Raw genomic sequence first — 12,278 nt, forward strand, 5'->3', positions numbered from 1 at the left:
GTGTCGCGCCAGTGCGCAACGTACATATCACTGGTCTGACGATAGGAACCCGGTCAGCTTCCCCGGTTCTGGCTTGCGATTGTACCACGCTAAGAAAGCGACAACGGGTGATCCTCCTGCAGCAGAGACCGATTCAAATCCATCCGGTCTCCACATTTCTCCAATCTATTCAATGTGTTCCTTCTATTTTCTTGGTTACCAGGCGCCGGCTCGTGGACGCCGGTTCGTCACAAAGGAGCCACCAGAGCTTAGCAGCTTAGCTACCTTTTAAAGCATCCGACACTGGTGTGCCGCCCACTGTTTTCTTCCCCCGGGCATGCCTCGGAAAGCCGCCCAGATGACCATCCGGACAGTCCGAGTAGCAAACAATGGCACACCGATATCTGCCCGCAAAGTCCTCCAGGGAAGGAGCATCAAGATGGAGCCAGGATGTCCCTCCGCATTTCGTTAGCACCCTTGACAGGTACTTATCACAAGCAACTGATTTATGCTCTGCGCGTATGAGTACAACAGAGTGCTAGCATCCAGTCGGCCTCTTTGATAAGGGATGCCCATAAGGTCGGAATCACATCAAAGCTGCTGTTGGTCAGAGGTCGTGTAGCAGGCGTCACACCCTCTTGCGATGGGAGACCCAGAACGTCGGATCCGCACTCCAACAAATGTTGGTCAGACTTGTGGCAAGATTATCAGGCACATTTAGCATACGAGTATGCGGGATAAGATCTCACATACAATACAGGGGCACGTATTCGACATCTTCCGGCATTTTTTTGGCACAACGCACGCCAAATACGTATGCACTGTATCTAATTATGATTATCATGTGAGAAGGAATAAACGGGGCAAACACCCTCTGGCAGTACTTCAAGATATTAGGATGCAAGCTGTATGAGCTGTCCTCGGCGCGAGAGTGCAACTAAAAAGAGGCGGACTGTAGCTGAACTATCATATGCTAGGATAATCACCTGTTGCTTGCAAATGATAACCAACCGTAAAACCTAGCCTCAACTGGCCGACCAACAGCCGGTATCTTATAGCTAAGCATACATAGTTAGCTTTCAGATATAGATTAGCCATATAGATTGACCAATAACGATGCTCTAACAGAGCTTTTTGCTCCGGCAGTTGACCTAGACTGCTTAGGTCTTTGTTGGTCAGCCTTTGCAATCTTTGAAACAAGGTATTGATATGGAATGCGGGAAGTCCGGTTCCATCAGCCGCTCTTATATATATATATATAATTGCACTAGCCTGGATCTGGCCTGTCCGCAGACTTGGTGCGATGATCGACTGGTGCCGGACTGGTCTGTTCGTGCTGGCGGTGGGAGCAAGGTCGTATACCGGAAACGTATTAGAGGTGTGCGTAACGGCTGCATTCGAATTTGTTTTCAAGCATAGTCAGGCTATTTCTCAACATGCGATCAGCATAATGAGAATTGGCCTTTTTTCAGTACATTCAGAGGCACGACTGTGTTTTAACAGCACAAACGTACTTTGTCGATGACATTGATGAGAGACGCTGAATTTTCAACCTAGGTACAGTTATATTGTGTGAAGAGCTGCATGGACTTTCTCTCTTACAGCTGCACTTTGGTACGACGACGTCCAAAGTTGTTATTGAATGGTCTATTTTATGAGTAAGGGAGAACCCCTCGAACGGTTCTTTGAACACTCCCGAGACAGCACTCGGTCAGTTTTTCATCATAAAGCCCTCAGTCATGGCTCTGGCAATTGTTTTATAAACGTTTTAACGATATCTCATCCACAGCTCATCGCAATGAGGACAGTCATACCCGAATTGGATGAGATCAGCCTCCAGCGGATTGACTTGAAAACGCATTGCCAATTATGTCAATATTCGCGATCAGAGCACAACGTATTTTAGTATGATAGCAATTGCAAAGCTGGGGCTGGTTTTAGAACAGTAGGCTATCCAATAGTGTCATCAATCAGTACCTCTCATTAGCCTCTTACTTAAGTTGACGATTTTCGCCCGTTTGGGGATTAACCCTTAGCAGAGCAGCCCCCCCCCCCCCTCTCTCGATTCAATCTCTACTTCAAAAAGAGAAAGGGCAATTGACAATACGACACAAGCAGCTTGTCTTCTGCAAAAAAGGGTTACATAGAAGGTTTTACTTTGAAGCGCCAATTTGCGCGCTTAACGCCAGTAAGGATTATAGATTGAACACCGAATCCAATGCCACAAGTACCGAGAGAAGCTATTGTTATATTCTGCGTGGCAAAGACTATGACTCTGAACTCAAATATGGCTCTGTTACCTCTAGCAGCCGAACATGCCAAAATCACACGAGATATGTCTTTGGTTCTGTATCCATAAGATGCTAGCTTAGATGCACTGATAACCTAGACATACATTTAAAAAAGCGGCTGGTAGCTAGGTCTTCAATGCTATTTTTGTGACTAAGGAAGTATACTAGGAACTGTGCTCCGACATGTCATTAGGGATATTGCCTTCCGAGAATAGTTCGTCAATTTCGCCAATCTTATTCCGAACATTGGACGAGCGGGTGTGACAAGTTGGCCCTGTGCAATATGACCCAAATCGGATCGACTGGCATGGCTATTCCTAGCCGAAAAGGAAACACGAAGACTTGCTAGCCACATTTCTTCTACATGTTGTCTGACTTCTATAGTGGCCGCCCTGTTCTGGGACGTTTAATGTTGGGAATGCTAAAATTATTGTTTTAACAATATATCTTCTTGTGTCAGATCTGGAGCGTGGGTCTCTCCGAGCTTGTGATGCTTATTGGGAGTGGGCCCAGTGCTTCTGGGGGTGTTCTATTCGCGATTATCTCGGACTGCCTCAAGCTGCTAGTATGTATTCTCGTCGGCAAGGGAAAAGAACCCGACCAAAGTTGCAATATGTTTTATACTGCTACAGGACCATGCTTCCGAGGCTGCTGCACATAGTGTGATCGATAAGACAACAGATAGAAACATGCGGCTCTCACTGGTATCACCAATCATTGCAATTTTCGGAGTCGTACTGAAGTCTGTATTCTCTATGACACCGTCAGCGCAAGCAAGCTGACCCAGAGAAGAATACACATATTCCATTCGCATTCTTATTACAACAGCACGATTCTTATGGCAGTACCATATTGTCCTGAAAGGCAAGCATAGCAGGTCCATATTGTCTGTCGATGAAGCCGCTTGCAATTGCTGTGCCACTGACCATCTCTCCCGGCTACGACAAGCTCTGGCCCTGCTGTACATAGCGCTTCGTTTCAGGTGGACTTTTGGGTTCGTGGAACTGAAATCGATTGTGTTTGTCGTTTTGGTCATATCTGTTTTTGCTGCGGTTCTGGCCTCGTCGGCCTCGACCTGAGCGCTTTATTTTAGACCCACATCGTCAGACACTGGCGGCCACCAAAAATGCCCAGGCGACACAGTCTGTCTTTCTGGCTCTGTCCGTTTCCCAAATGAGCACTTCTCTGCTACCGGCGTCCTTCTCGGCTGCGTGAGTGCCACGCGTCACGCCCGATGGTCGGTATTAACATACCTACGCGGCCTTAAATCATCGCGCTGACGCCATGCAAGGGCGACGTGGAGAGAGAACGGGACGGACTGCGCATGTGTGACAGCTGGTTATTCGCACGATTTCTCTCGATTCTGCGGCAAAGCTGCTACTTTGACAAAACATCAAATTTTTGCGTCTGCTGCTCTTTGCTCCCACTCCGAGTCGGTCGTGACTGCCTGCTGCCTGCCTGTCTGCAAGTTGTGCGACCTGCCAATTCGCATACCAGTCTCTAGCTATTACGCACGTGTCTGGGCCTTCTTCAATCAGACCAGAGGAGTGATTAGGGAGCTGACATTCGGAGGAAGGAGTCTCTCTTCTGGGCTAGTCCTGTCTTGGTATGCACTGCGCTTTCCTCAACTTGTGTTGGTGCTTCATGGGCGGCCCGAGTCCATTTTGGCTGACATGCAAGGACTTGAGACTTTCCACTCTTATGTGACTGTAACGCTGCACTCAATTTTCTTACCACGGCTTTTCTATTCATCCCGCGAACTCGAGCCCGGAGAATTTTCAAGGACGGCCAAGGACCGTATGCTGGTGGATACGTCAAAGCATATTGTCTGTTCAAATGTACGCCACTTCACTTCGGCAAGGGAAGTACTCTGAACTCAAGATGGACGCCTTCTGGCATCCTCCCTTCAGCGCCACACAGCTTGGTCTAGATCCTTTGCTGCAACTCTGGAAATTTAATATTGACTAGCCTGAAGTTTACGTTGTATGCCACCGGATGTGGCATCCAGCCGTTAGAGCCTAAGTACTGTTCCTGACCCAAGCATGGCCTTAGCGCTGTGCACTGGCATGATCTTACTTTCGTCATGCATTCCCAACTGGGAAGGTCGAAAAAACTACGGGCTGATTGGAGCCGCATTCATGTGAGCTGCGACGTGCATGGAACGAAATCGGGTATGGAGTAGACGCTTTACGCGTCATTTATCATTTACGTGGACGCAACTTCATTCCAAGCCGTTTCCTAGCCTATCACAACTACTTCCACATCTCCGACCATGCACGAGTGTCCTCAAGCATACACACCATGCTGATGGCCTGCGAATCATATTCTGTCAGCCGAAATTACATCTGATCTAGACAAGTGTTCTAGGCAAGCATTTCAAAATCTTACCTGCCGCTAAGGCCTAATCTTACTAGCAGAGACTGATACATTGAGGCCATCCATCTTCGGAGTCATGGCGAGGCGTGCCGGCTTTCATCCCTCATCTCCCTCCCTTCCATGGTTGTGACCTGCTATAAGTGGTCTATGCGTCCAGACCTCCCTTCCGCTCTCCGTGCCGTTCTCATGCCTCTCTCACAGAGGCCGGCACTATTTATACAGATGGATCTCCCTTTGCGAGGAAAAATGTGTCCTCTCTTTCTTCTACAAGCCAAATCTGATTCGACACCGTTGCGGCTTGCACTCTTTCGCCGCCATAGAGCAGTTATCTGTTCGTCCTTTCTTTCAAACTCATATGTGGCCGTAGTTCTCGCCACTTGCCCTCCTTATCCACTCGTTAAAACTTTCTTTGATTTTCTTATTCTTTATTTCAAACCATGGCTCACTTGTTTCTTCGCCTGGCTACCACTGCCGCCATGGCACTCTCGCTCACTGCTCCTGTCCGTTCCACAAGCCAGTATGTTCTGGACAAGCAGTATGACCACACCAACTTCTTTGACGAGTTTGATTTCATCAACTCGGACGATCCGAGCAACGGCTACGTCGACTACCAAAGCCAGTCGGAAGCGCTGACCAGTGGCCTTGCTAAAATCACATCCGACAACACTATCATACTTGCGGCAGACTCTTCCCTTGTGCCAGACGACAGTGCTCGGGGCCGGAAGTCGGTCAGAGTTGAGGGCTCGTACAGCTTCACTCACGGCCTCATCGTTGCCGACTTTGCGCACTTGCCTGCATTAAAATGTGGCCTTTGGCCAGCCTTGTATGTGGCTCGTTGCTTGTGATCTAGGATTACATTTGCTTTCGACCAACTAATAGGTGCCAGCTGGATGTATGGCGAGCCCTGGCCAACTCGGGGTGAACTGGACGTGTACGAGGTCTACAACCTCGAACAGACCAACGTCATCTCGCTACACACCGACCACGCCGGAACAGTAGGGACTTGCGACCTGGTTCAGGCGAACATGACGGGTACTATCACAACCGCCAACTGCGACAACTACTAATCGAGCGGCACTGAACAGTACCTTGGATAGGGATGTGGGGTGGCGGAGGACGACGACCCCGAGAACCCGTTCAGCGTCAGCGGTGACAATGATGGCGGCATCTATGCGGCCGAGTGGACTGAGGAGTACATCAAGGTGTGGAGCTGGAAGCACGGCGATGAGCCGGCCGATCTCAAGACTGACCACCCCAACCCATCAACCTGGGGCACACCTCGGTCGTACGTGGGGACGCCCAACTGTGACATGAACAACGTCATTTCCGAGCAGCACCTAGTTCTCAATCTTGACTTCTGTGGCGATGGCGCTGGCAACAATTTTGAGGCCTGTTCGGCTCTGAATCCTGATTATGCCGCAACGCCGGCTGGATGCGCCAGCTATGTGCAGAGCCACCCATCGCAGTTTGTCGATGCTTACTTTGAGGTCTCTTCCATCAAGATCTACGGGGAGAAGACTATAGTGTCTGCGGCCACCACGTCGTCGAACTTTTCCACCGTAACGTCTTCGAGCTACCTACGAAGGCGACCTCGAGCTCGTCTACGGCAAAGTCATCGAGCCCTACTGTGACATTTTTTAACCCTATTCAGGCTTCCCTGAACACCACCACGGCGAGCACTTCAGGCCTCAAGGCGACCTCCACTAATGCGACCTCTCTAAACTCGACCTTGTCAGCCACACTGAGCTCTACCACAGCAAAGACCACACCGAGCTACGCCATGACGAACTCTACTGCGGCCCTCACGGCAGGTGCTGTTGCGGCCGTTTCTGTGGACCCCTCGAGTGCTGTCAGCGCCGACGAAATTACAATGTACTCCACCGTTGTTTCCACCATCTACTCTTGTGCTCCGACCATCACGGACTGCCCATATGGCAAGGTGACGACTATGGTAGTCGCTGTGGCGCCGTCATCGACCAGTTCGGTTGCTACCAGCTACAGCACAAGCATTTTTTACTCTACGGCCGTGTCGACGATCTACAGCTGTGCACCAACCATCACAGATTGTCCGTACGGAAAGGTGACGACTATGGTCTATGCCGTGACCACGACGGTGTGCCCAGTGACAGAAACTCTGGGTGCGAGCATCCCGAGCATCACAAGCGTTGCCAGCCCCGCGGTGACTACCCAAAAGGCTGCCACTACTATTGAGTGCTCCGATGCATCGATCGTTACCGAGATCGAGACCAGGACCAAGCCGGAAACATCAGCTGGGTCTAGGGTTGTGATCGCTGTCGTGACTGCTGTCGTCGTGCCCGCCTCGTCTTCACCTGTCTCGACCGCTGCCCTTTACGCCTTTACTAACTCAACCAATGCTTATGCCTCTGCCTCTGCCTCTGCTTCTGGAGCAGTTTTCGTCTACGGGACTGGCTCTGGTCCTGCTTCTACAGTCGTCTTAGCCCCTGTCGTCGACCATGCCATCAGCTCTGCCAATGTTTTCAGTTCTATACCCATTGCTACTAGTGGCTATGTAGCTCCTTCGACCCCTTCAACCACTTCGATCACGACAGCCGTTGTTACTGCAGGCGCCGCGTCGTCGGGTGCCAGTATGCTACTGCTGGCTGCTGCCGGACTCTGTGTCATATTGTTGATCTGATTTAGAAGCGCGCGGGCCAGGTGTCTTCATTGGGGAGGTTTTCTTGCAATACCGGGATTCCTGTGTTTATTACGAGTCCCCTACAGTTGTCATTCTTGGGCATTGTTTATAGCACCGTCTAGTTAACAAAGGATGTCTTGCTTGGTGCTATGAAATTCACACTAATAGACGGTAAGTGCAAATGAGCGATTTAGCGCTTTGTCCTGGTAAGAAGCGCTACTAGTGAGGGCTGATTAAGCGCCTCAGAGGGCTTTATCGCCGATGATTGACAATGACCAGGCCTTTGAACCTGTCAACACTGAATATCGCAGCACGCACACCACACAGCATGCTCTTTTTGCGAAGAGCAGGCGCGCATGTGAGCGCATTATCGAGAAGTACTAGGGCCATGTATTTTCGGACTTCTGGGCTCGCTACCGGCCTGTCGCGAGCCGATCTGTTCCAGAAGTCTTCCGGGGCACTTCGGCCACAGCTCGAGGCGCCGGCTGCTCTGGCCAGACGACGGCCGTTTGTCAGCGCATCACCAAGAGGGTACAACTACGAGCCCAACGACCAACGGCAGGGACGGCGGCAGGTATACAAGGCGGTACCGGTGATGCCGCAAGAGATGCCGCCACGGTCCAGCTTCAACAGCAACGGCCAGGGATATTCCGGGGGCTCGCCTCCACGACGGCGGTCATTTTTGTGGCGGACAATTCACAGCACGAGCATGCGGGCGGTGATGGTGGTGGCCATGGTGGGCGCGCTGGGGGTGTACTTTACGCACCTGGAGGTGGTGCCAGTGTCGGGACGGCGACGGTTCAACTGCTTCGGCGAGGACTCGATGCGGCTGTTGGGCGAGATCCAGTACGAGGCGCTGATGGAGGAGGCGCGCGAGCAGGGCCAGCGCTTCTTGCCAGACTATGACCCGCGCGCCGTCGTTGTGCGGCACGTCATGCGGCGGTTGATCCCCGTCAGCGGCATGTCGGACGGCGAGGGCGAATGGGAGATCCGCGTGATCGACGATGCCCGGATGGCCAACGCCTTTGTCCTGCCGGGCGGCAAGGTCTTTGTCTTTAGCGGCATCTTTGCCATTGCGCGCTCCGAGGACGCGCTGGCGGCCGTGCTCGGCCACGAACTCGCCCACAACCTGGCCAATCACCACGGCGAGCGGGCGTCTTCGGCCATCGGCACGACTATCCTGCTGACCAGCGCCTTTCTGCTCACTGCTGGCTTGGCCTACTTTGTCCTCCGTCCGGTCGTCGACCTGGTCTTTAACTCGCCCATGAGCCGGCTGCAGGAGAGCGAGGCCGACTACATCGGACTCATGCTCATGGCTGAGGCCTGCTATGATCCGGCCCAGGCGGCCGACTTCTGGCGCCGCATGGACTTGGCCCAGAAGACGGACACGCCCGAGTGGACTAGCACCCACCCTTCAGTAGGTTTTTTGGAGAATTGTTTTGTTTACTTTCCGCTTCTTCTTTGTCCTTTTCTTTCTCTTCCCTCGTGCATTTCTTTTATACCTACTTACACTACAGAACCAACACCGACTCCAAAAAATACAAGAGTGGCTGCCAGAAGCCTTGGAAAAGAGAAGCCAGAGTGCCTGCGACGGTACTCAGGGCTTCGCCGAGAAGTTTAAGCGGGCCATGCGGCAAGGCGTCATACTTGTGGCTTAAGCGCGCCCTGACTCATGCATGTCGCCGTAAGCATCGAGGGTGTTGCTGTGGGCGACCGGAGTAAACGGAGTAGATGATGTAGACTTGACTTGATTTGTCAGACACAGCTGTTATGAAAGACTTCAAAATGGTGATCTGTACATTGTACAACATATTTTTAAGTCAGCATACCTACTGTCTCGACGACATGACGCCCACGACTTAGCAGGCCAAAGGCATCGTAGCCCATGTATGGCTAGTCGTCGGCATCGGCACCATTATCGAGATGCTGAATCTGGCGCTTTGTCTCCATGCTGACCGATGCGGATGGCCGCGTTGTCGAGGATACCGTTTCGTCTACGCTGCCTACGGGGAGGAATAGCTAACTATTTGTTTGATCTGGTTTGCCTGGACAGGCCTTCGGCTGTCATTTGTGAACATCTAATGCTGTCTTGCTTATAAAAAACATATCTACTAATGAAATACACTATAATTTCGCATTGGCGTGCCCAGTCTGTCGGAGTGGCCGGGGGTGATGGCCTGCAAGCTTCAGACCTGTGATGTCTTCGAGTGCATCCACTGCCTCATAGGCACGACCTAGATGCACCTTTATGGTGCGGAACCCATGCTGCTTGGCCGCCCTGAGATTCTCCCCAATGTCGTCGAGAAAGACAACGTCCTCCGCTGCAACGCCGTCCTTCCACCCGTTGGCCTTTCCCGAAGGCGATTCGGCATTCGCGCGCGCATACCGGTCCACTTCGCGCAGGGCCAGCCGATACATTTTCGGCTCAGGCTTGCGCAGCCCAACATGAGCCGAGGACACGAATACGTCAAAGACTGCGCGCAGCGGGTGCGCGAAGAAGTCCTCACAGTGGAGGCTGTGGCCCGGCGGAAATATCACTGTGTTGCTTAGAGCTGCCAGGATGTAGCGGCCGCTCGCCTTGAGCGCCTTGATGGCCGGAAATATCCACGGGTCTGGGACGTCGGCCGAGGCCATCATCTCGCCAAACAGGCGCTCGCCAGCCACTTCCGGCACGGGTGGCACCTGCTCTGGCAGCTCGTTGATCGTGCCCCGGCTGCGCTCCTGTGCAGCCTTGTAGAACGCCTCCCATCGGTCCGGGTCACGCAGGTCTTTGGTGAAGCCGGTGAAAAAGCGGTCGTCCATCGGGATGCTTCCACGCTCCAGACGATGCCAGAAGCCGTTTGGCGCCGTTCTGGATATGGAATAGTTTACCCAGCCGGGCGGAATGCCCAGGCCGAGCTCATAGTCGAGGATGGCTTGGAACGGGGACGATACCTGCAGAAGATACCTCGTTTAGTGTACCTTTCCCTTTAGAACACGAGTTTTGCCACCTACACAGACGCCACCAATGTCAAAGAGTATCACTTTCGGCTGTTTATCCGCCATTTTGAAAGCTCAGACCTCTGCATCTCCTAATAACTGTTGACTATAGTAATATAAGATACAACGATATAGGAATTTCATGCTAGCTGTTGCATTCCATTTCCAAGCTTACCAACCCCTCTCACTCCTATAAGACCTCGGCACGCGTTCACGTCGCGGTGGCTAGTACGGAGTGACTGAACTAATCACGTGACCTAGCACACGTGTGAGCTGCGCCACAACGCCACGGCCTTTGCCTCGTCCCCGACCATTCTGCAAAATTTTAGGGTTCGACGTGGGGTGGATCGCAAATTTGTGCGCGAGGTGGGCACTAATGGTTTTTATCGGCCACCCGTCTGGCATCTTTTTTTCACTTGATCTCGTCAACCAACCACCGACATCAACAACCTTGCAGTCCATCACCCGAGCAAGCCGTCAAGATGGTAAGTTGAAAGACAAACCAACGGCGCTACACTGGCTGTAGCTGTCCTGAGGGCTCCCAAACGAGGAGAAACAAGAATGTGCAAGAGCCGATATACGAGGGGAGAATGAGAGTCAATGCAAGATGCTTCGGAAGGAAAAAGGAGGGCCAATCTCTGAAGCGATAATTGCTGACTCGTGGGTTTTTGCTTCGTAGCCTTTCCACAAGCTCGTCAAGAACAGCGCGTACTACAGGTGAGTTGGACAGAGACATCCGCTGCTATGTCGTTGTCCTCCCCTCGGCCATTGCTAATGATTTTCTTCACAGCCGCTTCCAGACGAAGTACAAGCGTCGCCAGCAGGGCAAGACCGACTACTACGCCCGTAAGCGCCTCATCAACCAGGCCAAGAACAAGTACAATGCGCCCAAGTACCGCCTGGTCGTCCGGTTCACCAACCGCGACATCATCCTCCAGATCGTGACGTCCGAGATCACCGGCGACAAGGTCTTCGCCGCGGCCTACTCCCACGAGCTGCGCGCTTACGGCATTGAGCACGGCCTGACCAACTGGGCTGCTGCCTATGCCACCGGTCTGCTGATCGCCCGCCGTGTGCTTAAGAAGCTCGGCCTCGACGAGACCTTCAAGGGTGTCGAGGAGCCTGATGGCGAGTACACTCTGACCGAGGCCGCTGAGGGCGAGGATGGCGAGGAGCGCCGTCCGTTCAAGGCCTTCCTCGATGTCGGCCTGAACCGTACCTCCACCGGTGCCCGTGTCTTTGGTGCCCTGAAGGGTGCCTCTGACGGTGGTATCTTGGTTCCCCACTCCGAGAACCGCTTCCCCGGCTTCGATGTTGAGGCCAAGGAGCTGGACGCTGAGACCCTGAAGAAGTACATCTACGGCGGCCACGTCGGCGAGTACATGGAGCTGCTCGAGGACGAGGACGAGGAGCGCTACAAGGGCCAGTTCGAGCAGTACACCGAGGACGACGTCACTGCCGAGGAGCTGGAGGAGGTCTACACCAAGGCACACGAGGCCATCCGCAAGGACCCCTTTGTCAAGTACAGCAGCGATGCACCGAAGAAGACCAAGGAGGAGTGGAAGAAGGAGTCGCTCAAGTACAAGACGAAGAAGCTGACCTACGAGGAGAAGAAGGCGCGGGTCCAGGCCAAGATTGCCGAGCTGGTCGTGTAATCTGGTGGTGTTTTCTGCAAATTTTAAAAGGACGTCTTGCTGTCTTGCTATTTTCCGGCCCAGGTAGATTGGCCTGGTGGTTTAAAAGGTTGCGAGGACAAAATAAAAAAATCCTAAAATTATCCCACGATTGCTCTGTAAGCGCTGACTACGCGAAAGTGGAACATCGTCGGACAAGATGGAAATGAAGGAGGTGGATTTAGCCCAGCATCTGTTGACAGATGAGGAGTCAAATTGCCCGCTTAAAGCCAATCTCCGGCGTGGGTGTATTATTAACGTCTCCTCACAACGGGACGGGATCTTCCTAGAGCCGCGCGCATTCTTCGTGGACCGATCGTGTTT

General features: G+C 52.5%; 3 protein-coding genes across 3 annotated transcripts; 2 read left to right on the plus strand and 1 right to left on the minus strand.

Annotated features, from left to right (window-relative positions):
- Positions 1-5,083: 5,083 nt before the first annotated feature.
- CMQ_1239 (GPI anchored peptidase m48) lies at positions 5,084-8,960 on the plus strand (the record flags this gene model as incomplete). The annotated part of the gene is made up of 6 exons (XM_014318318.1): positions 5,084-5,469; positions 5,533-5,659; positions 5,744-6,205; positions 6,298-7,252; positions 7,614-8,719; positions 8,820-8,960. The coding sequence occupies 6 exons, from the start codon at positions 5,084-5,086 to the stop codon at positions 8,958-8,960; spliced, it is 3,177 nt and encodes a 1,058-aa protein (XP_014173793.1).
- Positions 8,961-9,195: 235 nt separating this feature from the next.
- On the minus strand, positions 9,196-10,347 carry CMQ_1438 (haloacid dehalogenase-like hydrolase; the record flags this gene model as incomplete). Its single annotated transcript, XM_014318517.1, has 3 exons — positions 9,196-9,305; positions 9,495-10,236; positions 10,297-10,347. 3 exons carry the CDS (start codon positions 10,345-10,347, stop codon positions 9,196-9,198), a joined length of 903 nt encoding a protein of 300 aa, XP_014173992.1.
- A 416-nt stretch (positions 10,348-10,763) lies between these two features.
- CMQ_491 (60S ribosomal protein l5) lies at positions 10,764-11,936 on the plus strand (the record flags this gene model as incomplete). Its single annotated transcript, XM_014317570.1, has 3 exons — positions 10,764-10,766; positions 10,961-10,998; positions 11,072-11,936. The coding sequence occupies 3 exons, from the start codon at positions 10,764-10,766 to the stop codon at positions 11,934-11,936; spliced, it is 906 nt and encodes a 301-aa protein (XP_014173045.1).
- Positions 11,937-12,278: the final 342 nt, after the last annotated feature.

Source organism: Grosmannia clavigera (genome assembly GCF_000143105.1).
Source record: "Grosmannia clavigera kw1407 unplaced genomic scaffold GCSC_140, whole genome shotgun sequence".
NCBI lineage: Eukaryota > Fungi > Ascomycota > Sordariomycetes > Ophiostomatales > Ophiostomataceae > Leptographium > Leptographium clavigerum.